The sequence below is a fragment of the Rattus norvegicus genome, chromosome 8 (assembly GCF_036323735.1).
Source record: "Rattus norvegicus strain BN/NHsdMcwi chromosome 8, GRCr8, whole genome shotgun sequence".
Taxonomy (NCBI): domain Eukaryota; kingdom Metazoa; phylum Chordata; class Mammalia; order Rodentia; family Muridae; genus Rattus; species Rattus norvegicus.
The window spans coordinates 56,729,863-56,754,019 of NC_086026.1; the positions used below are offsets into that span (position 1 = coordinate 56,729,863).

A 24,157-nucleotide genomic window follows, 5' to 3' on the forward strand; every position below is an offset into this window, starting at 1 on the left:
TGATCATTTCCTTAACTGAAGACAGTGAATTTGGAAATGTGAGTTTTCGCTCTAGTCCTCAGAGAGAGGAGAAGGACATCTCATAGAATGCAGAACGAGGCCCCAGGAGTGTCTTTGTAGGCTCAATAAAGGCTGATGTGTGTTTTTTGTGCAAAAGTACACATTTTTAATAATATCTTCCTCTTCTCATGGCTTGCTAAACATGGCCTCTTGTCCCCCCAACCATTCATGGACTCTTAATGCCTTCCTTTATTGGACTCTCCAACCTTGTTTCATTTGCAAAATCTTTTCTTTTCTCTGGCCTCCACTCTCTGATCCCGGTATTGGTTGTTTACAATCACTTAGTCAGCAACGTCTCTTGAGATTTTTAAAAATAGTGTCTGGGATGCTGTTGGTGGCATCTAAGCATTTATGCTTCAGTGAAGCTATCCTCTGGAAGGCTGCTTCTATAGGAAAAGCCACCTTGGCTTCCATTCCCCTGGCATCCCCCTGCATGGCCCCATCCTTGAAGCTCCCAGGGCTCCCTCCGTTGACTCTGAGTTTAGCCCTATTCAACACAAAACTTAGGGCATTTCCTTGTGTACTGTCGTTGGTGCTTAGAGAAAGAGTGTGGCTTGAAAATATCTTGTGGGTGAAGGTGGGAAGGATGGCATATGCCTTTAATGCCAGACAGAGGCAGCAGATCTCTGAGTTTGAGATCAGCCTGCTCTAAAGAGCAAGTTCTAGGACAGCCAGGGGATACATGACGAAATCCTGTCTCAAAAACAAAAGAAAAGAAAAGGAAAACAAACAAACAAACAGAAAGAAAAATTTTGTAGGCATTTGTTCTTTTAATAGAAAATGAAGAGTAATAGGTGAAGAAGCCAGTGTCTGAAATTGGGAAAAAATTCAGAAAAGAGGAGGTACCAAGAAGAATGAAGGAGACAAATACATCCATCCGGTGTTTTCAGATGTCACAGACAGTCACCTAGAAAGGGAAAGACCACCTCAGAAGACAATAGTGGTATCCCATAACCTGTCCCCAGATGATCCTGCTGAAGGCTGCACCACCAGGATTCAGATTGGGATTTATTAATTCGGCAGATCTCAGTGTGGAACACTCTTGGGAAAAGTGTTGCAACAGGGCACACCTCCCAGGCTGGGGCGGAGAGGCAACAGCTCTTCAGTCTTCTGCCAGTGGTGTCTGGGCAGCTGGTATCCCCTCCTACCATGCTGTGTGTTTGCCCAACTTCAAAGCCAGGGCAGCCATCAAAGCAAGGAAGGAAACAGACAGGATTAACTCCCCCCCCTTTCCCAACCCATCCCCTCTTTCCATCAGAAAACTTCTCTTACCAAAATGTTAACTAGCAGTGCACACTGTATTAGTATCTGCCTGCGGACAGCAGTAACCAGGAAGGAGTTTTCACTCTGGTGCCGAGTTCTGATGTCCCCAGGAAAATAGGAGGCAAGGGATATTAGCCTGTACTTTGGTGGTGACTCCCATAGCCAGACCTACAGGAGGGCAGGAGTGTTGAGTTTAAGTTTTATTTTGTTTTTTAAAATCAAGCTCTAAGAGTCTATAACAGATAAGTCTTCTGAGAACCTCTTGGGCCTGAAACAGTGAAAGACAGCCAAACATGTATGCGGAAAGGTAGTTTGTCATGCTTCACATCAGCCTGGGCTATCCTGGCCCATCCCCAAGACAAAGGTGTTAAGAAAATAGAGCTTATGTAAAGAATGGCTTAAAGAATGGGCTTAAAGAATGGGCTTAAGGGGCTGGGGATTTAGCTCAGTGGTAGAGCGCTTACCTAGGAAGCGCAAGGCCCTGGGTTCGGTCCCCAGCTCCGAAAAAAAGAACCAAAAAAAAAAAAAAAAAAAAAAAAAGAATGGGCTTAAAAGGCAAAGGCTTTTTTTTTTTGCAAGTTACTGCACTTTCCGAGTCCCAAATTCCTAACAGTTACGGCAAGAATTAAATGCAACATCTTATACGGAGAAGTTGGCTCATGGAGGATGATCAATACACATTAATGTCCGTGGTTTGCTACTTCCTGTCCTGAGCGGCTCCAGTCATGTCTTCATTTGTGGACTTATCGTCCCAGGGTTCAAAACCAGCATCTTTCAATCTCTTCTCTACCTCCAGAGCCTCTTTTCCTCTATGCGTATGGTAAATCTCTCTACCTCCTACTCAGGGAGATAATTGTAATGACGTGTAAGGCTCGCCTGGGTGATCTCCACAGGAAAAGATCCTTACTTTAATTACCTCTGCCCGAACTTCTTTTTCATATAAAGCGACATTCACGGGTTCTAGAAGTTGCATCCTGGATACTTGTGCTTGTGTGTGTGCAGGTGTGTACGTGTGTGCGTGTGTGTGTGTGTGTGTGTGTGTGCGTGTGCGCGCGCACGCGTGTGCATGTCTGTTTGTCTGTCTTTTTTGGGCAATTCAGACTATGAGACTGATTATATGTGTCCTTCAGAGAGAAAAGGATAGCAGGACACCTTTCCCCATGAATACAAATCGTATGCAAACGTTAACACTGAGTTTTTAGATCCCTTTTTTTCCCCCCAATTTGACAACTCAGAATTTCAAGGCAGCAACATAAATAGCATATTTTTTGGATATAGCAATGCAGTTATTTTTTTTTGAAATTTGGTTATATTTGTAGCGAATTGGTTTGTATAAGAGCTTCTGATTTTATTACTTTAAGGGATTTAAGCTGGCTGGACATAATTATGTCTTCAATATAAGATATCATTGAACAGATTTTAATATATTTGCATAGCTTCACCACCACCACATGCCACATACCATCCACGTTTCCTAGGCAAGCTTCAACTGTTATTTAACTTTTTTTTCACAGATCTTGTCTTTAACCAGATTATATATTTTTTGAGATAAGAGATCATGTCTTGTATAGCTTTTATCTTTCTCTGGGCCTACTGTAGTATATTGGTCAATAAATATTTGCTTGACTGATTAATTTTAAAATGCCCAAGAAAGCAATTCAGAAGGAAGATGAGTCAGGCTGTTCACCATTTGAGCTTCACAGAGAGAGATATTAGGAGAAGTATCTGAAACCTTGGGGGAAATATTGATGCCTTTCTCTCTTATGCCACACTTCTCAGATCTGATTAAAATGTACGTTACCTTTGTCAAAATGCATTTCAGACCGGCCACGGAAAATAGTAGGAAAATAATAATATAGTATTTGAATACAGATCCAATCTATCTTATTTCCTTTATCCACTGAAGTAGTCGGACAATTTGGATCCCCTCAGCAAAAATTCAAATAATATCCCTTTAACCTTGTTCGGGATCAAAATCAGCCAATTTCAATTTTTATTTTTTGCTAGAAATGAAAAGACCTTTTATATGATATGCCTATAGTAGAGAAACAAAAAGAAAATGCTCCTGAAATTAAAATATTACGAATTTAAGGCAAGCAAGCCCTTTACCCGGCACAGTTTTCTTTATTCGTTTCTGCTCGTTCTTTTTGTTTTTAATGCCCTAAGTAAACAAGTTTAATAATCAACAAAATGAGCAACAAACTTCGGGGAAAATGATAATTCCTTCAGGAGCGGAGAGTTTAACTGAAAGGCAGTGTTTTTAAATAATACATTGTTACAAAGGATTAGAGACTTAAGAAGACCGCCTAAGAAAAACCAGGAAGCGGGAGTCTGTGCTGGTGAGTGTGCCAGAGGGAGTGGGCCGTTGTAACAGTCTTGCTCGGGTGGTTGTGTGTGTGTGTGTGTGTTTGTGTGTGTGTGAGGGATTTGTGCATATGAGTGTCGGTGACCAGAGCTCTTGAGCTGGAGTTTCATGTAGTTGTGAACTGCCCACCGTGATTGTTGCAACTGAGCTCAGGTCCTCTGACAGAGCTGTGTGTTCCCACTAAGCCATCTCCCCAGCTCTACTTTTCAAGGCAGTGTTAGAGCATAAGGACGCCATTACCCTTGAGTTTGTGCCTTTCCAGGAAGTGTGTGTCTTATATGTCCATGTGAGTGTTGATTTGCAACATCTTTCCTAAGAGTGAGGGAATCTTCTGAAAATGACGAGATTATGGATTAACCATGGTAACCTGGTTTGGCCGGCTAGTTTTGTTTGGGTGAATTTTGGCTTGCCTCTGAGAAACAGAAACTGGTGCCTAGGCCCCTGTAATCGGGTCAAGCTGATGTATCCAGGATGTTGCACGTTAGCTGTAAAAACCTCCTGCCCTCTGAAGAGTGTATCTCTTTTTTTCCCCAATTATTCAAAATAAGTGAGGACCTGGAAAACCAGAGGAGCACCAAGCATAACAGAGGGGAGCACCACTCCCCTGCTTCTGGACCAAGAATCTCAGAGAATCCCCTCTGGATCGGTAACCTCAGAGTCGTTGTGGTGAGGGGGAAAGCCCATCTGTACAACTCGGCAAATTAACCTCGAACATTTGAAGATAAAAAAAGGCTGAGTTCCTTGGAAGTGGCTTTAGAAGTCACAGTCCATGGTGATCCAAGGAATTGACTGATAAATGACTGGTCTGGTTTTTTTTTCCCCCCAAATACCTTTTCCTTGCTGGCTTTGAAAGATGGTGGGTCTCTGTAAAGCACTGCCAGTTGGGAAAATAATCAGATAATGAAGCAATGAAGCCATTAAGGTGACGCATCTTTAAGTAAGTCCCCAGTAGGATTTCTCCTACTGCATTCGATGGAGGAAAGGAAAAAGAAGGATGGGAGCAAGGTGGCTTTTATATTTTTCCCCTTTCCATCTTCATGACAAAACACATTGAAAAATGGCCTCTGGGTGAGCCGCAGTGCAAACCCAGAGGGTGGGGGAGATAATTTTGTAAATTGTAAATCGGAAATTCTACTTGTGGCAGATGCCAAACACATGTAATGTAGCAGCCTGACGTTTTTTACCCTGAATATACGTGTGATGGATGCCTGGTAAGCTTGAGATGGGGGGACAGAGTCATTTAAACATCTAGTGTAATGTTTCTTTTAAAGCCACATTGTAGCCTCTTTGGAAGCTCATTTAGGACAGGGACAGTGGCCGTTGTCATTGACTGGTGATGGAGACTTGGACAAATGGCCTGAGAATCCCTCTTGACTTGTTTCAGAAATCAAACAAATATGGGAAAAGAGATGAATCACTGGCATCTCCTGTTAAAAGGATGGCACTTCGAGGCACCTCCTTAGAAGGCTAAGTTACAGCCACCTTGCCACCTTGGCATGGTTGTTTCCGACTTTGAACTGACATCCGGAGACTTTTCCCCACCTTCACATTAGCAAGCAAAACGCATCAGTCAGGTTGACCTTATGAAGGGAGAAGCCGGAGAGTTGACTCTGGTGGGAGGCTTTGAGTGGGTGACATGGAGTAGGAGGATCAATCCAAAGACCCATGGAGTACCTCTCCAGGAAGAACAGTTAGCTCTGAGGTCCCGATCCTCATCTCTCTCTCCTTCTAGTGCTGCGAGCGGAGACTGTGTACTTTCCCCACTGTCGATGCTATTTCCAGGCCAAAGCTGATGCAGACAAGAGGAACACTTCAGATGAAAGATAAATAACAATTACTAGAAATCATAAGGGCTCTTATTTTTTTTTTTTTTTTTGTAATTGAAGTCACGAACTGTACTAATTGCCTCTGAAACTATATGCGATTTACTGCATTTTATTAACTACACTGTAGGAGAAGTTTGCCCCTTCTGTGTATTGGCATCTCCTAGATATATTGAGATTTTTGCATAAATGTGTTATTCATCGTGGACCAAGCCACATAAATAAAATATATAGAGAAATGTTATCACTGCAACGAAAAGTCTTAGAGAAATAGCTTAGCATGTGACAATGCTATCAGAGAGCATAAAGGACTGAAATTAAACCTTGCTTTTTCTTCAAAACACGATACTTCAAACAAACCGCATTCCAGTTCTTCACGGTCTGGGGACAGGTACGGGAGAATATTCAAAGTCCCGTGTGGGGCTCCCACTGGCTAAGAGGAAGGCATCCTTGGGGAGTAGAAATGACTTTTAAAGGAGAGCAGAGTTGGGGGATGACTATTTAATGCTGCAAACATGTAAGATGATTACTCCATCTCCAAAACCCTTTTGACAAACCTCTGCGTTTTCAAAGAGTTAACAGGGGATTTACTAAGACTCTAACGTAGGCACGAGTCGCACTGGGAAAATTATACACAGACTTTTGGAAACGTAGCTTTTGCTGTGTGTTGTAAACCAGACAGAGGTTTGGTTACTTTTAAGTATTTAGGTGTGTGTTTACTTATTATTTATGTGTGTGCACGATGTGCCTTTCGGCACATTAGCCGCAAAGACTCAGGACACCAGGCTTTCACTTTACACAGTCACTTCACCAGACAGAATCTCAAGAAGCCACAAATGTGGGCACTTTGGTGCAAAAAATCCACATCTCCGACCCCTTAGGCAGGGAGCACGAGAAGGAAAAAACAGGAGTGGAATATCCGACTGAAAATGTAGTTGGGAAAGGTGAGTACCATTTGATACTTAAGGACAAATAAATGCAGGGCCACCCCCCAAGAGGCCACCCAAGGCAGCAAAAGTATAGGCTCTCTAGAACATTCTACGAACTTTTCCTGTTTGAGGCTTCAAGATGGATCACTAAGAGAATTTCTGTGGGGCTGGAGAGATGGCTCAGAGGTTAAGAGCACTGACTGCTCTTCCAGAGGTCCTGAGTTCAATTCCCAGCAACCACATGGTGGCTCACAGCCATCTGTGGTGGGATCTGATGCCCTCTGCTGGTGTGTCTGAAGACAGCTACAGTGTACTCATATATAATGAATAAATAAATCTTTTAAAAAAAGACAGAATTTCTGTTCAGGCTGTGTCCTGCGTACAACCCATCTTACAAAGAAGTTGCGTTGCCATCGCCATCTCTGAGCAGTACCATCTCATATTCATAGTGTGGCCGGTTTATATTGCGGCTTTATGAAAATCTATAGATATAATGGATCTTGCTGAAATCTCATTGCCTGGGAAGTTACGCCGTATGGAATTATCACAGTGCTTCATCAGACAATTACAATATTGTATCAGGAAAATGTGACTTCTAAAGTACGAGAGGAAACTTTCGCAGGACCACAACTATTTTTTTTTCAAGTTTGGAAATAAAAACTAAGGTCTATATGTTATAATTAGCTGAGTTACCTCAGCTCCAACAATCCCTCTAATCCACCCAAGGCTGTCTGTCAGGGCCAATGAGATTGAATGTCAGATTGGAAACTCTAAAGCTCTTTCTCTGTATTAGAAAAGCTCCAGCAAGTCATGTCTTCCTGCTCTGCCGGCAAACAAGAGAATCCCTTGCTATGTCAAACTCTACTCAAACTGCTTATGTGAATGTTAGGTTAGCCACATGCTGGACATCACCCTAATGGTCTTTTCTCTAATGCCAACGTCCAATAACCTTTGACCTGGTTGTAGTGAGTAGCATGGCTAGTCTCTCTCTTTCTTTGCCTTCACCGCTTTTCACTCTTTTCTTAACCCATGTCCTTCAGTCTCAGGGTCTATCTAATTCATGTCTGTCAATAGTAGTTCTTTTGACTTATTTTTTAAACAATCCTCTGTCTTAGGGTTTCTATTGCTGTGAAACACATGACCAAAAAAGCAAGCTGGGAAGGAAAGGATTTATTTAGCTAACACTTCCAGACCATAGTCTATCACTGAAGGAAGGAACACAAAAAGGACAGGAGGGTGATGCAGAGCCATGGAAAAACGCTGCATACTGGTTTGCTCCCATGGCTTGTTCAGCCTGCCTTTTTTTTTCCCCCGGAGCTGGGGACCGAACCCAGGGCCTTGCGCTTCCTAGGCAAGCGCTCTACCACTGAGCTAAATCCCCAGCCCCTGCTTTTTTTTATTGAACCCAAAGATGGCACCATCCACAATGGGCTGGCCCCCTCCTCCATCAATCATTATATTACATCATCCCCTTACTACCGGGGAGGCATTGTCCTTTCAGATAATTTTAGTGTCAAGTTGATGTAAGAGTAGCCAGCACATCATCCAATATACCTTATCCACACTAATTCCCCATCCCATTACCCTCTAGTTCTGTGGGTTCAGTCTCTACCCATGAGTCCACTACAATGGCTGGTCTGAGTTCTAGACCATCATTTCCACTGTTCTATTGCTTGGCTGAATATTTTCTATTTCAAAGCCATCATGTCCAAAAATAAAACTATCATCTTCTCCCCAGTGTCCATCACCCAAACAGTGAAACTTTAAAACAAACCTGGGTTTCCTGAGTTCCTATCTTCAGGAACTGTCATCAGTACTTACCACAGCTCAACTCTCAAAGGCATTCATTCCACCAGTGTAATCTTTCTCAAATATAAATCTGGCAGTTCAGTTTAACTAGTTGAGTGAATTTCCATTACTTAAATTTTAAAAAACATCTTAGCTTATCAACTATGATATTGCTTGGCACATGACTGTGTATGTGTGTGTATGCGTGTGTCCAGTTTCTTTTCCTGATGCTTGTTTTCTGTTAAGCTATATTCTAACCATTCTATTTGTGTGAGAGTGCAGATGCCCAGGGATAGCTATTCTGTTTGTAATTTTCTAAATATATATCGTATTCTCTAAGGCTTTTGAAACTTATAAAGGACACTTGTCTCTAATCATCGCTTCCTTACCCCAACATATTTCAATTTTAGTCCATTGTGTGGGGTCATAACGTTTAAGATTCATTCAGCAAAAGAGGCTTCTCTTACTAGGATGTTTTGTTGATAGGCAGGCATTCTGAATATGTAAAGGTCTTTCTTTTGTGTCTTGGTGTAGCTGTGTCCAAATCATAAAATAAGTATATGTTAATAGCTGTGTATCTTGGGCTGGGGAGATGGCTCAGCAGTTAAGAGCACTGACTGCTCTTCCAGAGGTCCTGAGTTCAATTCCCAGCAACCACATGGTGGCTCACAACCATCTGAAATGGGATCTGGTGCCCTCTTCTGGTGTGCCTGAAGACAGCAACAGTGTGCTCATATACACTAAATAAATAAATCTTAAAAAAAATAGTTGTGTATCTGCTTTCCCTACTGAGCTGTGAGTTACCGGACACTAGATAGATCTTTTCATTAACATATTTCCAAGGTGTAACTGACTGTTTCACAGAGACACTCCGAATGTTCCTCCTTTGTTGGGTGTGTATTTGGATCTGACATTGATACCTGGGTGTATGCCCACAATGTTGAGTGGAACGAACTATGACTTGAAAGGCAGCAGTAAATTTTCCTTCTGTGGGATTAGAGATTGCTCCTTGACCCATTCATGGGTAGTTTCCTGAAACCTACTTCTTTACTAGCTTTCTTCTTGCCAGTTTGTACTCAACTCTTGATATTCGAGAGATTATTGTCAACTCTGATTCTAGAAGAATAAACTTTTGAGTAAAGCATTAACTTACTCATTTAGGAATATGGATTTAACTGGCTTTGGGTTTCATAAAGATTCATAGACTCATCCTCACAAAAACAAGCTGTTTAGTGCTTAGTCTTAATCTAAGACTGCAGAAGCCCTGGGGCCAAGGGTGTACCTCATCCAATTTGCTGCCAACTTACATTTATCTGTCAAATACTTTACTCTAAGAAGCTGGCATTAAGGATACTTTGATGTACCTTTAATAAGGCACCAGATTGTTCTAGCAGACCTGCATTGCTAAGACAAAATACTAGAGGCTATAACAAAATACTAGAGGCTAGATGGCTTAGACCAGGACTTCTAAAATGTTTTCTCCTTGCAATTCTTATTTGCCCAGGAAATTTCTATGCAACCCCTGGTATAAAAATATACAAAACATGTAAATGAATGAAATGCTTATCGATGAAAAGCATAAATAAAAATTTTAGAGATAATCCTTTGGTGCTCATAGAGTGTTACCATCTGTTAAAGATGGATGCTAACTTGCATGAGGTGGGCTGTACTTCTTCACCTCTACATGAAACTTGAACCTTAGCTGGGCATTTGATACTGGAAGACGCAGAATTCAGTACTTTCCTGAGTTGACTGATAGTGCCACCCAATAGTTGTCAAAACCGGGAATGCTGGTTTGCAAAGATGTGTCGCATAAAATGGCAGAAACCGGTGTAGGGCTACTTTGTAAAATATTAGAAATTCTGTCCCAAACCCAAATTATCTGAATGACTTTAAAATAAAATTTTAAGTCATCAATTCATCTAGTAATTTCTTAAAGACAAACACCGTGACCCAGAACAATCCAAAGATGCACTAATTTGAGACCTGCTGAGGAATGACTGTAGGAAAATAGAAAGCGTCTTTGTTTCTCATACTTAAACCATCGTGCTTCTCTAAGGGCAAAAAAGCAATGCACTGCAAGTCGTGGCCTATGGTGGTTTTGAACTTGAGCTCAGGTGTTCCTGGCAGGGTTTGCTGACATTGCATGGTGTGCGTGTGTGTTGTGTGTTATGAGCCAAGGTTACCGTGACATCACACAGAGCAACAACAGTAGGGGCTGTCAGAAACATCTCAAATTCATCACTTTTGGATTTTGAGTTGCTTTTTGGTTGTTGCATGTTAAGAAAACTCACTGTGGTCAGTTTTTAAAATGACCTCTCCATGACTCCATAGGGGGTCATGAACCCTAATTTAAGACGCTAGAGCTTGAAACAACACAAAATTATTTTCCTCCCATTCTTAAAATCTAGATCAATTCTCAATCTTCCTAGTGCTACAACCCTGGAATACAGTTCCTCATGCTGTAGTGACCACCAACCATAAAATTTCTTCTATTGCTACTTCATAACTGTAATTTTGTTACTGTTATGAGTTGTAATGTAGATATCTGTGTTTTCCAATGGTCTTAGGTGACCCCTATGAGAGGGTCATTTGACTACCTCCCCTCCTGCAAGGGGGTCACAACCACTGGTCCAGAGGTTTAAAGTCTCAATCACTAGTGAGCACCCTTTTCTTGGTTTGCCAAGTCAACCTGTCACTGTGAGGTCACCGTGAGTGTGTCACATTCCCTTTGTGTATGCCCCTAGAACTAACTCTGTTGTCTCTTTCTTTTCAGAAGGATTTAACAGCATCATGGAGGCCTCAACCTTATGATCTGAACTAAACTTAATTATCTCTCAAAGGGCCCACCGCCAAATAGTATTGTGCTGGGGCTTTGAGTTTCATTGTATGGTGTGTGTGTGTATGTCTGTCTGTCTGTGTGTGCGCACGCATGTGTGCATTCGTGTGTGTGTGTGTGTGTGTGTGTGTGTGTGTGTGTGTGAGAGAGAGAGTTCGAGTTAGGGATCAGTCTCTAACATGAATTAAAAAACACTTTTCTATGAATATTTAAACAATCCAGTAGCCGGGCAAATGCTGACTCCAACTACCGTTTTCTTTTTCTTAATAATTTGTCTGAGTTGCTCTTATACATGGGTATTAAAATAATTAGCATTTTAAGAGGCAAGATGTTACTAGTTGCCATTAATTATCTCTGATATATTTCCACAAACACGAGTCTCCTTTAATGCTTGTTTTTTATATATGTTTACCCACATTTCTCGACTGTTTTGGTGATGGTGACCAATTTTCTTTCTCTTTCTTCTTTCTCTCTGGTTTCTCATTGAGGGAGGGGGAGGGAAGGAGGGAGAGAGAGAGGGAAAGAGACAAAGAGAGAGAGAGAGAGAGAGAGAGAGAGAGAGAGAGAGAGAGAGCGCTTTGGTGCAATTTGGCAATTTCTTTCTAACACAAGTTGGGCCCAGATTGTAATTCTGATAAGTATTTCGGTTCTTTCTTGAAAAAAATTAAATTCACAAAACAATTGATTATCAGTTATAAATGGCAAAAACACCATCTGGTTTTTAAAATTGGTTCAATCCATGTAGCACGGGAAAAAATGCTGGAAGTTGTTCCTGGCGACAAGTTCTAGTCCGTGGAGCAGGAAAATGAAGCGCTTTACTACGAGAAAGCCGGGACAGTCAAAACTTGTACTTAGCGGCTGTGGGAATTTGATGCTTTCCTAGCTTGTTCCATATGTTAAAATGCTTGGCGACATCTTAGGTGTGAAAGAGCTGGGGGGAGGGGGTGGAAGGGGAGTGTGGCTAGGGGACAGAGGAACAACAGCTTGCTTTGCCTCACCTCTGGTTCCCAGAAAGATCCTGGTGTGGAAGGACTATCAGTCCTCAGTTTCCATACCTGGTAAAAGTGGATGTGCCAACTTCCTCAAATTCTGCATGGCAGGTGGCATTTCTGAGGAAATCTTTAAAGGCGTTTGCATTCTTCCAGTGAGGTAAGCCACGCAGCATTGGCATTTCCTATAGAAATGTCCCATGTTGTTCTTTGCCAACTGGAAATTTGAGTAGGTGTTCATTTGATGTGCCAAGAGAATGAAGGGAGATGAAAACACTCCACATCTTCCAATGTCCCCATACTGCGTTCTGAGAGTGGGAGGACTCGGGCCTGGCTAGATTCTCTTGGAGCCTCAGCCTCATGAGGAATGCTTTTCCTTAGGAGTCTGCTCCAATCCTGTTATTTTCAAAAAACGTTTCTGGGTGGCTGGCATATTTTCACCTTATGTTAAAAATACAGCTCTCCTTTGCTTATTATCCATGCATTACGATGTGAAATTTATTCCCTCACTTAACACATATTTATTGAGGCACAGTGCAGCAGAGTGGTTAGTTTCAAGGGCTCTACCTCTCTGCCTGCAATTTAGAAATCATGATTTTTTTTTTTTTTAGAGGCTGGTGTTTAATTTGTCTAACCATGTTGTAAAAAAATGGGGAAAATAAATAGTATCTACTTAGAAGGTAGTTTCAGAGATTAAAGAAGATCATGCACAAGAATTTCTTGATAAGAACTCAAGGTCACAAGAGTAGCAGTCCTATGAAGAGTGGTGACTATTCTCTAGTGTCGGGGTCTGTGTTGTTGTGGCCGGCATACAGGATCTGACTTTGCAGTACATTCTGTTGTCAGAATGGACAGCCTCTGTGTTTTTCGTTCTGATTTTGGTAGAAATCTGCTTTGTAACAGGTCTGATCCAGGTAGTTTCACTTCTGGTTTTTGCCGACTGGGCAGTATCCTGGTGGTCACGTGGTGGTGTTGGTTTTCTGCCTCATATACTGTGATTTGCCTACTGGAGCTTTCTCTACTTCTGGAGGGCTGCCTGCAGTTCGTGCGTTTGGGGCCTGTAATTACAGAGCAGAAGATCCAGGGATGTGGAAGACAGGGCAGTTTCGAAAATTAGTTTATGCATAATGGATAATACGAGGCTGTTTTAATGTGTAACTCATTTGATGGGTTGGCCGATCTTAACTTCCTTTTTGATATTTGTTTCTTTTTTAAAATTTATTTGCAACATGAGGACAGAGGGCTTGGTACAGCTCTTCTAGACTATAGTTCAGATTCAGCAAATTACATGCAGTAATTTCTTGGTCATTTAGCCACATATAATTTGTCATGGTTTGTTTTAGCTGTTGTGATATTGATATTTATTATGCAAATTGTATTTCCTACATCTTATTGTTCTGCATTCTATGAATACTTAAATTATTATAAACCTTTACACTTAATACGGCTCGTCCTTCAATTTGATGCTTGAGCAACAGAGGGTCAGAGCGCACACGGTCTTCTAGAGGGAGAGAAAAATAAGTAATTAAAAGGCAGAAAAACAAGAGAGCCGGCTGCTTGGTTGAAAAGAAAGCAAAGATAATTTCGGGGAGGGACAAAGTGTGTTCAGAGATGCATGCAAGTCCCGTCAGCGGGAGAACATCTCCAAGACACAACTAAAGCGAGCACCTGTTGGTCTCTAGATGCCTTAGAAAGGACTGGAAGCATAGGAGAGGAGTGAATTGATTCGAGCCCTGGAGGAGGAACTCTCTCCCTATCATTGCCGCACTGCATTCACTTCCCCACACATCTGACCGGTAGATTTTTTTGTTTTTATTGCGTGTAATCTTAAATATATCATATTATTTATATGCTATAACCTATTAAACATGGGAAGGAGACTTCCAACAAGCTGGGAAGCTTGAGCATACCCACCTCGATTTACCTTTCCCCAGAATCTACAGCCAAACATCCACTTGAAAATCCCAGAACCAGACTCCACGGCTTCAGTCTCCCAACTATCCCCTAGTCTGCCGCTAGGTTGTTGAGCCGGCTCTCCTGCTCCGCCAGACGTGCAAAGCACGCATGCACTTCTCTCCGATTGTTTTGTCAATCCGGGGACCTGCATTCGCACTCTCCACTCCCCGCTTCCCAAAGATCTTACTCCTTCGTGCAAGGTGAGGGAAAGGAAATTTTGTAAGGTGACTTCCACAGGCCGAGACACACGCAGTGCCCGGGCCCAGGAGCCTCCCGGCGAGACTCGCAGAGCACGAGTCCGCCACGGCGAGTGGGGTAAAGGTTCCTGGTAAAGGTGCACGAAAGCTAAAGACCCGCCTCCTGAAGCCGCAACCCCCTCCCCAACCACCACGCGAGGCGCGGGGCAGTACAGGCTCTCCTCCTTCGGGGAAGCAAGGCTGAAATTTAACGTAAACATATTTGCATAGGCCCCTCCCCTCAGCCCCGCCCCTAGGTGGCGCGGGCGCGCGGCCGAACGCTAGCGCCAGGGGGCGGGGTGGGGGAGGGGGGCTAGTCCTCTGAGAGCTGGGTTGGGCTCGCGGTGCCACGATTGGTCGCTCCCGACTCCGCCTTCACCGCATCTCATTAGCATCTCATTAGCTGTCCGCTCGGGCTCGGGAGGCAGCCACCGCTGCCAGTCTGAGGCAGGTGCCCGACATGGCGAGTCCTGTGCTGCCGAGCGGATCCCAGTGTGCGGCGGCAGCGGCTGTGGCGGCGGCGGCGGCGCCTCCAGGGCTCCGGCTCCGGCTCCTGCTGTTGCTCCTCTCGGCCGCGGCACTGATCCCCACAGGTAGGTTGTGGGCACCCGCGGATTGGTCCCGAAAACCCTCCCGGGTACCCCTAGGAGCCGTAGCTATGGAAGGGGGGACGTTTCCATGACAACCTCCCCCCACTTCCTAAATCCAAAGCGGCGGGAGCGTGGCAAGGAAAGTCGGGGCTGCGATGGAAGGGGCCGAGGGGTCGGCGCCCCTTCTTTCCTGCCCGCCGGCTGCGGATGGGCGCCCTCAGGGATGGCTGCACCCACACCTCCTCTTCCTGGCGTAGCGCGGGGTGCTGAGTGTAGTGGGCTCGGGGCCGGGGGCTAGCTGGTGGGGGGAAGGGGAGCCCTCGGAGGTGCCCCGAACCTTCCGGACCCTCCGAAACTCGCTCTTGTCCCTGGAACTTACAGGTCCTCCTGTGTCCCCGGGCTTAGTTTTCTCCCCCTTCGTTCCAGCTCGGCCCCCCGATCGATTCTCCATTCCCCGCAGCTTTCTCCTTCGCGGGTCCCCAGGACATCCCCACCATCGTGTCCTCTCCCCGGCTTTGCCCGCGCTCTGCAGGTCCCCCGCCCGAGAGCTACACGCCTCTCGTGTTTCCCTCCAGCCGAACGCTGCCCCTCGGCCCCCTCCGCTAGGCTGCGGGTCGGCTTGGCTGGAATCCAGGCAGGGAAAGTTCCCGGCTCGGGGGCGGCCGCTCGTCGCCGCCGCTGCAGGAGGGCTCCTGGAGCCCGCAGCCGGTCCGCGCCACCGAGGCCTCTGCCGCGAGTAGAGATCCGGGATTTCCCGGCTGCGCGTCCTTCGGGCAAGCGGCCCGCAGGTGGTGGCGGGGGCGTTCGCGGCCTCTGCGGCCCGGCGTGCGCCCTGCGGGCCTCGGGGCGCTCCCCGCGTGGCTGGCCGTCTTGAGAATCTGCCCGGGTGGCGGCGGCTCGGCGAGCGCCGCGCCTTCCCTGAAGACGCCGAGCGCTTGGCAGTAGCCCCGCGTGTGGCTGCCCCGGTGCCGGGCGCGTTGGCGCGGTCGCGAAAGAAGAGGGCAGTGTTTGCATTTGTTAACAAAAGGGAGCCGGAGCTCTTCCCCACCGGAGAGGCCGGCCGCGCTGCGCCCGCCTTCCCGCCACCTCGCCGCTCTTGCCCGCCGCACGGCGTTCCCGTGTTGCTGTACCGCCTGCCTCTGCCTCCTGGCGACCGGCGGGACCGAGCGGCACCGGGCGGTGGCGAGCGGGCGTCTGCGCGAGGGGATGCGCTAGGGCTCTCTCTGTGCCTGCAAAACCCCTCGCAGCTCCAAGCTGCAGGACCTGGGAGCAACAAGTGGTGGAGGATGCCGCGAGCTCATCCCCCACCTGCGGAGCCCCCAGCCCGGGAGGATGCAGCGCTGGGCCAGCCAGCCTGCGGTTCCGGGGGTGCCTTTCTGCTTGGGTTGTGTCTTTTGTTTACACGCTAGAGGACACATAGTTATGTAAACACCGCAGGAGACACGCTGTTGGAGAGGGAGATGCTTGAGAATGCTAGCTACGGATTTTAGGGGATGCCAGGTTGGTTGATTTGACCCCCCACCCCCCATTATAAAATAGGCTTATGGAGGAACTCGGCTTGAAGAACCAATTGAGGTTCTAGGGGTGGGATCCTGGCAGCACCTTCCATTCCAGCTTGAGAATTTTGTCTTCCATGCTACGTTCTGTCTCCGGATGTTTATGCGTTTTTCTTCTGTGAATTCTTAATTTATGAGTTACGAGATAATTAGGTTTAACCGAAGCCAGTGTGGTTACAACTTAATTTCTGGTGATGCCACTGACTGGAAGGGTTCGATGGAGTGTTCCCGAAAGAGATCCCTCGTGCTGCATTGTAAAAAGCGCCAGTGTCAGTTAAACGTGAGCGTGAGTAAAGGCTGGGTAACTGGCGCATTACAGAGGCAACAATAGACTTGTATTGGCTGCAGAACCAAGGGTGGGGGAGGGAAGCGCTGGCCCGGGATATTGCTTTTCGACTAAAAATGGGAGCCATGCAGTGCCACTAAACCAGCAGAGTACGATTAGATTATGCCTCCCTTGTCAAGCCTGCTCATTGAAGGCTCTGAGTAGTAACAACATTACTATATTTGTACTATCTCTCGATGAGAAGTTGCCTTCCCGGCGAGGGATGTGTGCTGACTTAGAAAGGAAGGGTCTGGAACTCAACCGTGCATGTCAAAGCTACAGGAAAATTCTGTTGCCAGTTACCATGGAAGCAGCTTCTTGCTCTTGTGTACATCCCTGTTTGTTCGCCGCTTATCAGATTGTGTTCAAATTAGAAAGTAATTGGGTTTGATTGTAGCGAGGGGATGAGATGACTTTCTTTAATGTTGTGAGTGCTCAGTGTGTGTGTGTGTGTGTGTGTGTGTGTGCGTGCATGTATGTATGTTTGTTTGTATGTATGTATGTATGTATGTATGTATGTATGTATGTATGTATACAATTTGAGAGAGAGTCTTAGCAAAGCCTTCCATTCCATACCGAAGGGATCAATTTCAGGTAGACACCTTAGGACTTCTTTTCCTCAGATGTTAAGTTAAAGCTTTCTCAGGGGCCTCTGCTTCTCATTTCCTGGATTTAAAGAAACCTGTTGGTGCTACCTTCTAACTTCCTTACGTTGGTTTCATTCCCATCCTTGCTGAGAGAGCCAAGTCCCGGGCTTTTGTGTATTGGGTTCCTGGTTCTATTTGCCTCTGTAACTGAACCTATTCTCCCCGTCCCCCAACCCGCACCCCCATGCCAGAGAAAAATCTACTCCCATCTCTCCTGTGGTGTTTGGATGAAACAGACCTGTATGAAATGTATCCAAAATAGGATTGCCTGCACAATGTTAGTCCCTCCTGTCATGTTTAAGGTCCAGGCATGCTGCTGTTGGGATCCTGAAGGAACCTGTGGTAGACCAACCCGCTCTTACTCTTTTTAGGATTAGAGAAGATGGCTGATGGGTGGGGGATTTGTGAAGGTGGCAGTTAGCCTTGGCTTGCTGTAGCCGATCAGGGGGCTTGCATACAAGGAACAGGGACTTTGCAAAAGTGACGCCCTGCTATTGTTGCCTGCATCAAATTGAATAGTCCCAGGAGGGACTTGCACTTGCCTGCGATAGCTTCGATAAAATATCCCTCATTAATGCCACTTTATATTTACAGTGTGTCACTGGAGATGCACAAGGCTTCATTTAGTGACTTGTGTGACGAGACAAGCTTGCATTATTTGCCCGGGACATTTTGGAGGAACAAGAGACCCATTGAGCAATCTTTTGAAATGAACAAATAGGAAAAAGGGGGGAATAAAAGCGCAGGCAGCTCTCTGAACAAAGAGCTTTATTCACATGGATGTTGTACATGCTTTATCCCCGTTTCCCCAGTGGCTTTCCTGGTGAAGGGGTATCGGGCAGGGAAGATGATAACAGGCAGGCCACTCTGGCTTCCTCGCTTACTTCCTGACTTCCTATTCTTACCGGAGTTGGTCCCTTACTCACTACCTGCTTCTCTCTCTCTTTCCCCCCACTCCCTCCAAAACCCCAGAACATAACAGGCTCTCAGGTTTCAAAGGAGATTTTTGAAATCTTTGCTGCCGTTGTCTCTCATCGGAAGACACCACTATGTAGCTACCTGTTGAGACCGATCAACATTGAACAGTGCACTGGGTGAAGGGAAAGAGATGTCGCTTTTTTTCCTAGGACATGTGTCAAGATAGCCCTATGTCAGAATAGGAGATAAAGATGTCTTGCAATTATCATGTTAGCCTAACCATTTATTTTTAAGGGCATTTTAAAAATGAAAATCCAGATTTTTAAAAATCATCATTAATGGTGCTCTAGGATTTTATTTTTAAACTTTATCCTGTACTGGATACATTTCAGCTTTATATATAAGAGATTATTATTATTATTATTATTATTATTATTATTATTATTATTATTCAGCCTCTATTGCTAAGTGGGTTTTTTCTTTAAAATTGATAGTACTACTATGAGACTCATTCTTATTGGGCCTGTTTTTGAGACATTTTAAAGCTAGGCATATAGAGTTTGTATTGCATTTTTAAATTTGTGTGTGTATGTGTGTGTGTGTGTGACGCATGTGTGTGGCATTTAACAAAAGGACCATTTTTATGTGAGGGTATTTCTTAGAAGGGACCAAACTAATTGATACTTTAGTTTGAATAGAAATTGGCCACATAGGAAGAAAATTTAAAAGAGAGAAATCCAAAGGATTAAAGTGCTGTATATCTTTCTTTGGAAGAATGCTACTGACCATTATGCTGGGCATTTTTAACAGAAAATCCAGCACAGAAAGGAGAAATCACACAGCGACATCTGTTGCAGAACTGAAAATTTGCCGCTTCGAGATGGAAGCAATTAGCCCCGTGTAAGCACCTAATAGTATCAGAGTGTGTGCGGATGTACTGACCAAAGTACGAAGCTGTGTTCATTTACATTGGCACATGCACGCTATATAGAAGTTTACATGTTCAGATTAAAGCATTAGAAATTTAGCATCGGAGTACCAATATGCTTTGAAAAATACTAGTGATTCTCATGAATATAGAACTTTTGAAAGGAAAAGGTAACCACGATCCTCTTAGGCAATTCCATTGTCTTCAGGTGAGGCCATTGAAGCCCAGCTGAACGGAGGCTGAGCTAGCTGTGGATCTTGGATGGAGACAGGTCCCTTGATGTCCAGCCAGTGGACCTTCTGTTCTTCCTCCTGGCAGGGATGCCCAGAGAATCGGATCATGGGAGGATATTTGGCTAAAACTATTTTGTATTCTGAAGGCAGCGAGATTAATTGTTTGCTCTAGGTAATAAACCAATGGATCAGAAGGAGTGACCTCTGGGAAGAAAGGACCAGCTCTTGGTACCTTTGCCTTTGGTGTTGACAAATGATTCTGTAACCTCTGGACTTTATTTGGCAGCCACCACGCAGATGTCATCCAAAGTGCCTTCATATGGGAGACGGCAGGCTGTGTTGCTGTAGTAAGTCACACAGGCAAAAGCTAAGCTTCAGGAAGCTCATGTTCTCGTTTTTAAGATTTCACTTGTCTTAAGTCAAGAAGAATAGCCTTCCTTGGTTTTCTTTGCAGGTTCTCCTTTGTCATTTGCAGAGAAAAGCTAAAGGGAAAATTTTCTTTTTCTTAAAGGGACATTTTTTTTTCCAGGATGACTTTTATATTGGCCTTATTTTCTCTTTTTCTTCCACTTGGTTGTGGGTAATTTCAAATATTCACAAAAGCAGAAAGAACGTCCTATTAACTCTGTGTGCAGATCGTCCGGTTTCAACTGTTCCCCACCCTTCCTTCATCAGCCCCTCTATGCTTTCTGTTCCTCCCGGATTATTTTAAATAAATCTTGGGCATCCTATAATTTTTCCACAGTTACTTCAGAATGGATTTCCTCACTTATAATTACAGTGTCATTATCTGAATTATACAGATTCTCAACTGGATATACAGAGTCTTGCCTGCTCCCCTTGCCTTCCTGAGGACCGGAATGAAGGGTTGTCTCAGTGGGTAATGACCAAGCAGGAACTGTAGAGCGCAGTGGATGCCTGCTTGTGCCAAGAAGACCTTTCCTGTGGTTGAGTTTATTTTGAGCAAGGTTTTGTTTGGATCAGACAAGATGAGTTTATTGTTGTGTAAATATGGTTGTATAAATATGCAGTAATTGTGGCTAGTCCTCCACTGTGGTCTGCACCCTTGGCGAAATTGGCCATTTCCAGTTGTTCCCATAATGAATACCCTCTATCCACAGACTTTGTAGGGAAAGCTTGTTTTAGTTTGATGACTATGAGATACCCAATATATACGAGTGTGTGTGTGCGTGTGTGCACGCGTGCTTGCCTTCCAGTCCTCTATGGTATAAATGACATTGCATTTTGTGCATATATTGCTTAACAGAAAAAAATGTTTTTTTTTCTTCATTTCTAACTGGCTAAGTGTTGATTTCAGTCTGTAACTGAAGTGATGAAAGTTTCTTCTGTGGCATGAGACGCCCATGCTGTTCACTGTGAGTACTCTGGTGTTGTTCTTGTGGGTTGGGGCTGAGGGGGAAGAGGGGAGAGAAAAGGTTACTAACTTTATTTTTCAATATTTGTCCCCATTCAAAAATGATATTTAATATTTCAGCTGGAAATGTTGGATAGCCTTATTGTTCGTGTCTGAAATTTTGTTTCTCCACAGAAATAAGTTGGTTCTGTTTTCCAAGGTTTCTGATATGTGAGGTTGCCCATTCTCCCTTTTTCTCTCCCTACATCCCTTTCTTTTTGATTAATTTTTATTAAAAATTTATGTATATGAATTTTTGCTTACATGTGTGCGCTGTATGCCAAGCCTGTGCCTGGTGCCCACCGATGTCAGAGGTGGGTGTCACAGACCCTAGAACTGATGTTAGTGATGGCCAGGAGTTGCTATGTGAATGCCAGGAACTGAACCCAGGTTGTGTGCAAAAGCAACAAGTGCTCTTAACCTCTGACCCAGCTCTTCTGTTCCTTTATTTTGATGTTAACAAAGATCCTTCTTGGAGGTTTCGTTTAATACAGTACAAATCTAAAGCTTTTTCTTATTGTTGTTGTTGTTCCCAGCTGAACAAGAAATTATATAGGAGATGATGTTGAGTGGCCCTGGCCGGGTGAAAACCTGTCTCCTGAGTTGGCCATTGGTCAAGAAAGAAAATGCGTGAAGGAATTTGTATATCCAGGGCTTACGAAATGTCACCAAAATGGTATAAAAAACCTTTTGTCTGTCTGGAAGCCATCAACGAAGGAAGGAACCCACTGGAATGTTTGTAATCATAAGTGATAACGCCTTGTTGGAATTTCAGAAACTGCGGTTTCTTTTTCTGAGGTTTAAATTGCAGGCTCTGGGCAGCAGCTGCTGTTGGGGTTAATGAACACTTTGTCTTTCTTTCTCTGAAGGTCTTCCAGTGCTTGTCCTCCAAAGCCTTGGGACAGTTGTCCATGGGCTAGGGATAGACAAAGGGAGATGGAGGGATTCATGTGGCCAAAACGATGTGCAGCCTTGATGGTTATGCATAAGAGAAGCTCGCTCGGTGTTAAAGGTTGATAAAAGCCGATGACAAAAGATTCTGTGTCTTACTCCCGGTGACCTTCAACAAAGGGGTTACCTTAAGGAAGAGCTGTGGTGGGGATTTAAAGAACATCTCCTAGTAGATGCTACACTGGAATCTAGTTAGTTAACGCAACATTTTGATCTAGGTGTTTCAGAGTGTTAAGTAAGCTTGAAGTGGAAGTGCTGTGAAACATATTTAAAGGCTCCTCAGGGTTTGAGATTGGTGTTCCAGTGAGTGTGGACTTCTGTCAACGCCTAGAATAAGTGTCTTGATCTTGGCAGAGGTCTTTGGGAAGGTAGACTGTCTAATTCTCCTTCAGTTCTCCAGCATTAGACAGCACCACCAAGTTAGAATTTAGTTATGCCATCCCTGGAGAGGTAGAGGAGAATCTGCTGGCCAAACAAAGGGCTTACCTGCCCCATCTTTCCCGTTGTCCACACTTTGTTCTCACACGGCTGGGATAGCATTTTGGAAATGAACCTTTTCTTTGGTGTGCCACTGGGTAACGACTTCCCTCAAAGTCTTCTTCATTATTGGAAACAATACCACTATCACCCTAGCCCCTGTGTCCCTAAGTTTGGAGTCCTCGCCTCCTTCTTTATTTTGTTCATTGTTATTATTGTTTGAGACATGTCCTCTGTTTCCAACGGTGGCTAAGAACTGGCTGTGTAGTCAGGGATGTTTCTTAGCAGCTGACACGAGGTTTACAGGGGTCCGTCAGCCATACCTGTTTATGTGGCTGTGGAGACTGAGTTAGGCTCAGCACCGAACCCAGGGCTTCAGGCATTTCAGGCAGGCACCTTCCTCACCACGCTCATTTCCTGACGTTGGAATTAAATATGCCACAATTTATTTTTCCTTCACGATGCTCTAGAAACTTAGTGACCACCATGTGCTGTGTGCTTCCCACTAGAAGGTACCTAGCCACTCCCAAATACTCTTCTCTGCTACTCCGAAGTAGCTTGAGTCTGTCTGCTTCAGTTGAATTCCTCCGAGGACCCCATCATGGAGTTTCCCTTTCAGAAGCCTAATCTCAAATTCTTGGGTCTTACTTTAAGTTCAGTCTCTGAGCTGAGTCATCTTTCAATAGTTCCTTCCTCAGTTTCTCTCTCGTTTCCTCTCTAATTGCCCCCATTTCTTATTACTTTTCAGCCCTATCCTGATGGGACTGGAAGACTGATGATCCTGCAGTGAACCTGAGGAAGAGAGTGGTTCTGCCCACCAGCGTCATCTGGTCGCCGTGGCATAAAACAACTGTGCTTTTCCTTTAACTGTCTGTCTTGGCTCATAGGTGAAGGATGGCCGTCTCTCCTCCTCTCCTTTGAGAGTAGATACCTTTCCCTCTGGCTTTCATTTTAACCAACCTGTACTTCTCTAAAGAAGGCCTCCCTTTTGGCCTTTCTTTTCTGTTTTACAGGTGTGTACATGGCAGTGTTTCTTTATGCCGATTAGGCATTGTGACAAAAATTGTCAGTATGGCGGTCATAATTTTCATGGAATGTTAAAGCTTCAGAATATTGAAAACACATTGTGGCTTTTTGGTGGAGCCTGCTTGAACATTATGCTTTACTCTAGCCTAAAAACAAGTGATGTGACTTTAATTACAGTCTGTCAAAGTAACACTTTGAGCCCCAAGTGAAGTTCTTTCAAAGGAGGACCATTTCTCAAGGGTGAAAAAGCAAAATCAAAGGGCACTGTGTAGAGCTACTGGCTTGGTAGGAGATCAGCCGCTGTGAAGGTGATGTGGGAAATGCCACCTTGCAGATGGCATCTTGATGCTTACATCTGGTGCATGTATTTACCAGGAAAAACCCACCTGAGAGACGGCAGGAGAGTGCTCCCGAGCCTCTGTCAGCCAGTGTTCAAACTTCGTTGGTTTGGGAATAGAGCTGCTCAACTCAACACAGTCATGCCAGCTTTGCCAATTTTGTGGCAGCTCTAGTTGCTTTTTTGGAAGATAACAATAGAGGACAAGTTATCATTGGATCAATAACAAAACCATGGAGTTCTTGTTTCTTGGTCTCACTGTTGAACTTGCTGTCTGAGGGATCCTCTCAGAGGATCTGTTATTGCCATCTGCCATCCTCTGTGCCTTCAGTTTTCCTTGTCTGGTACAGTTCTTGTTGGTATACAGAGGTTAGCACTGTGGTACAGAGTGACGCAACTTTTCATTGTTTCCAGTGTCCGAGGAGAGTCTCGAGGGTCACAGTGTGTTTGTGTACTTGGCTCTTGGCTGCATCTGCCTGTGTTAAGTCAAGCCGCCCAGTCGTCCTT

The 24,157-nt window shown here is 44.6% G+C and overlaps 1 protein-coding gene and 1 long non-coding RNA gene across 7 annotated transcripts in view; one reads left to right on the forward strand and one right to left on the reverse strand.

Moving 5' to 3' along the window:
• Window positions 1–810: 810 nt before the first annotated feature.
• Cadm1l1 (cell adhesion molecule 1 like 1) lies at window positions 811–14,570 on the reverse strand. The gene is made up of 4 exons (XR_010054157.1): window positions 13,971–14,570; window positions 5,363–13,557; window positions 1,333–1,491; window positions 811–967 (listed from the first exon to the last, which is right to left on the reverse strand). It is a non-coding gene; the product is annotated as a cell adhesion molecule 1 like 1 (long non-coding RNA).
• The window catches only part of Cadm1 (cell adhesion molecule 1), a 330,891-nt gene continuing 321,245 nt past the window's right edge, over window positions 14,512–24,157 (forward strand). The window contains exon 1 of one of the 6 annotated variants that reach the window (XM_006242946.5): window positions 14,512–14,841. In XM_006242946.5, coding sequence (XP_006243008.1) covers window positions 14,709–14,841 — 133 coding nt within the window. In that variant the 5' untranslated portion in view covers window positions 14,512–14,708. The remainder of the gene's footprint in view (window positions 14,842–24,157) is intronic. The other 5 variants (XM_006242944.5, NM_001012201.2, XM_006242948.5 and 2 more) reach the window with 5 other exon arrangements.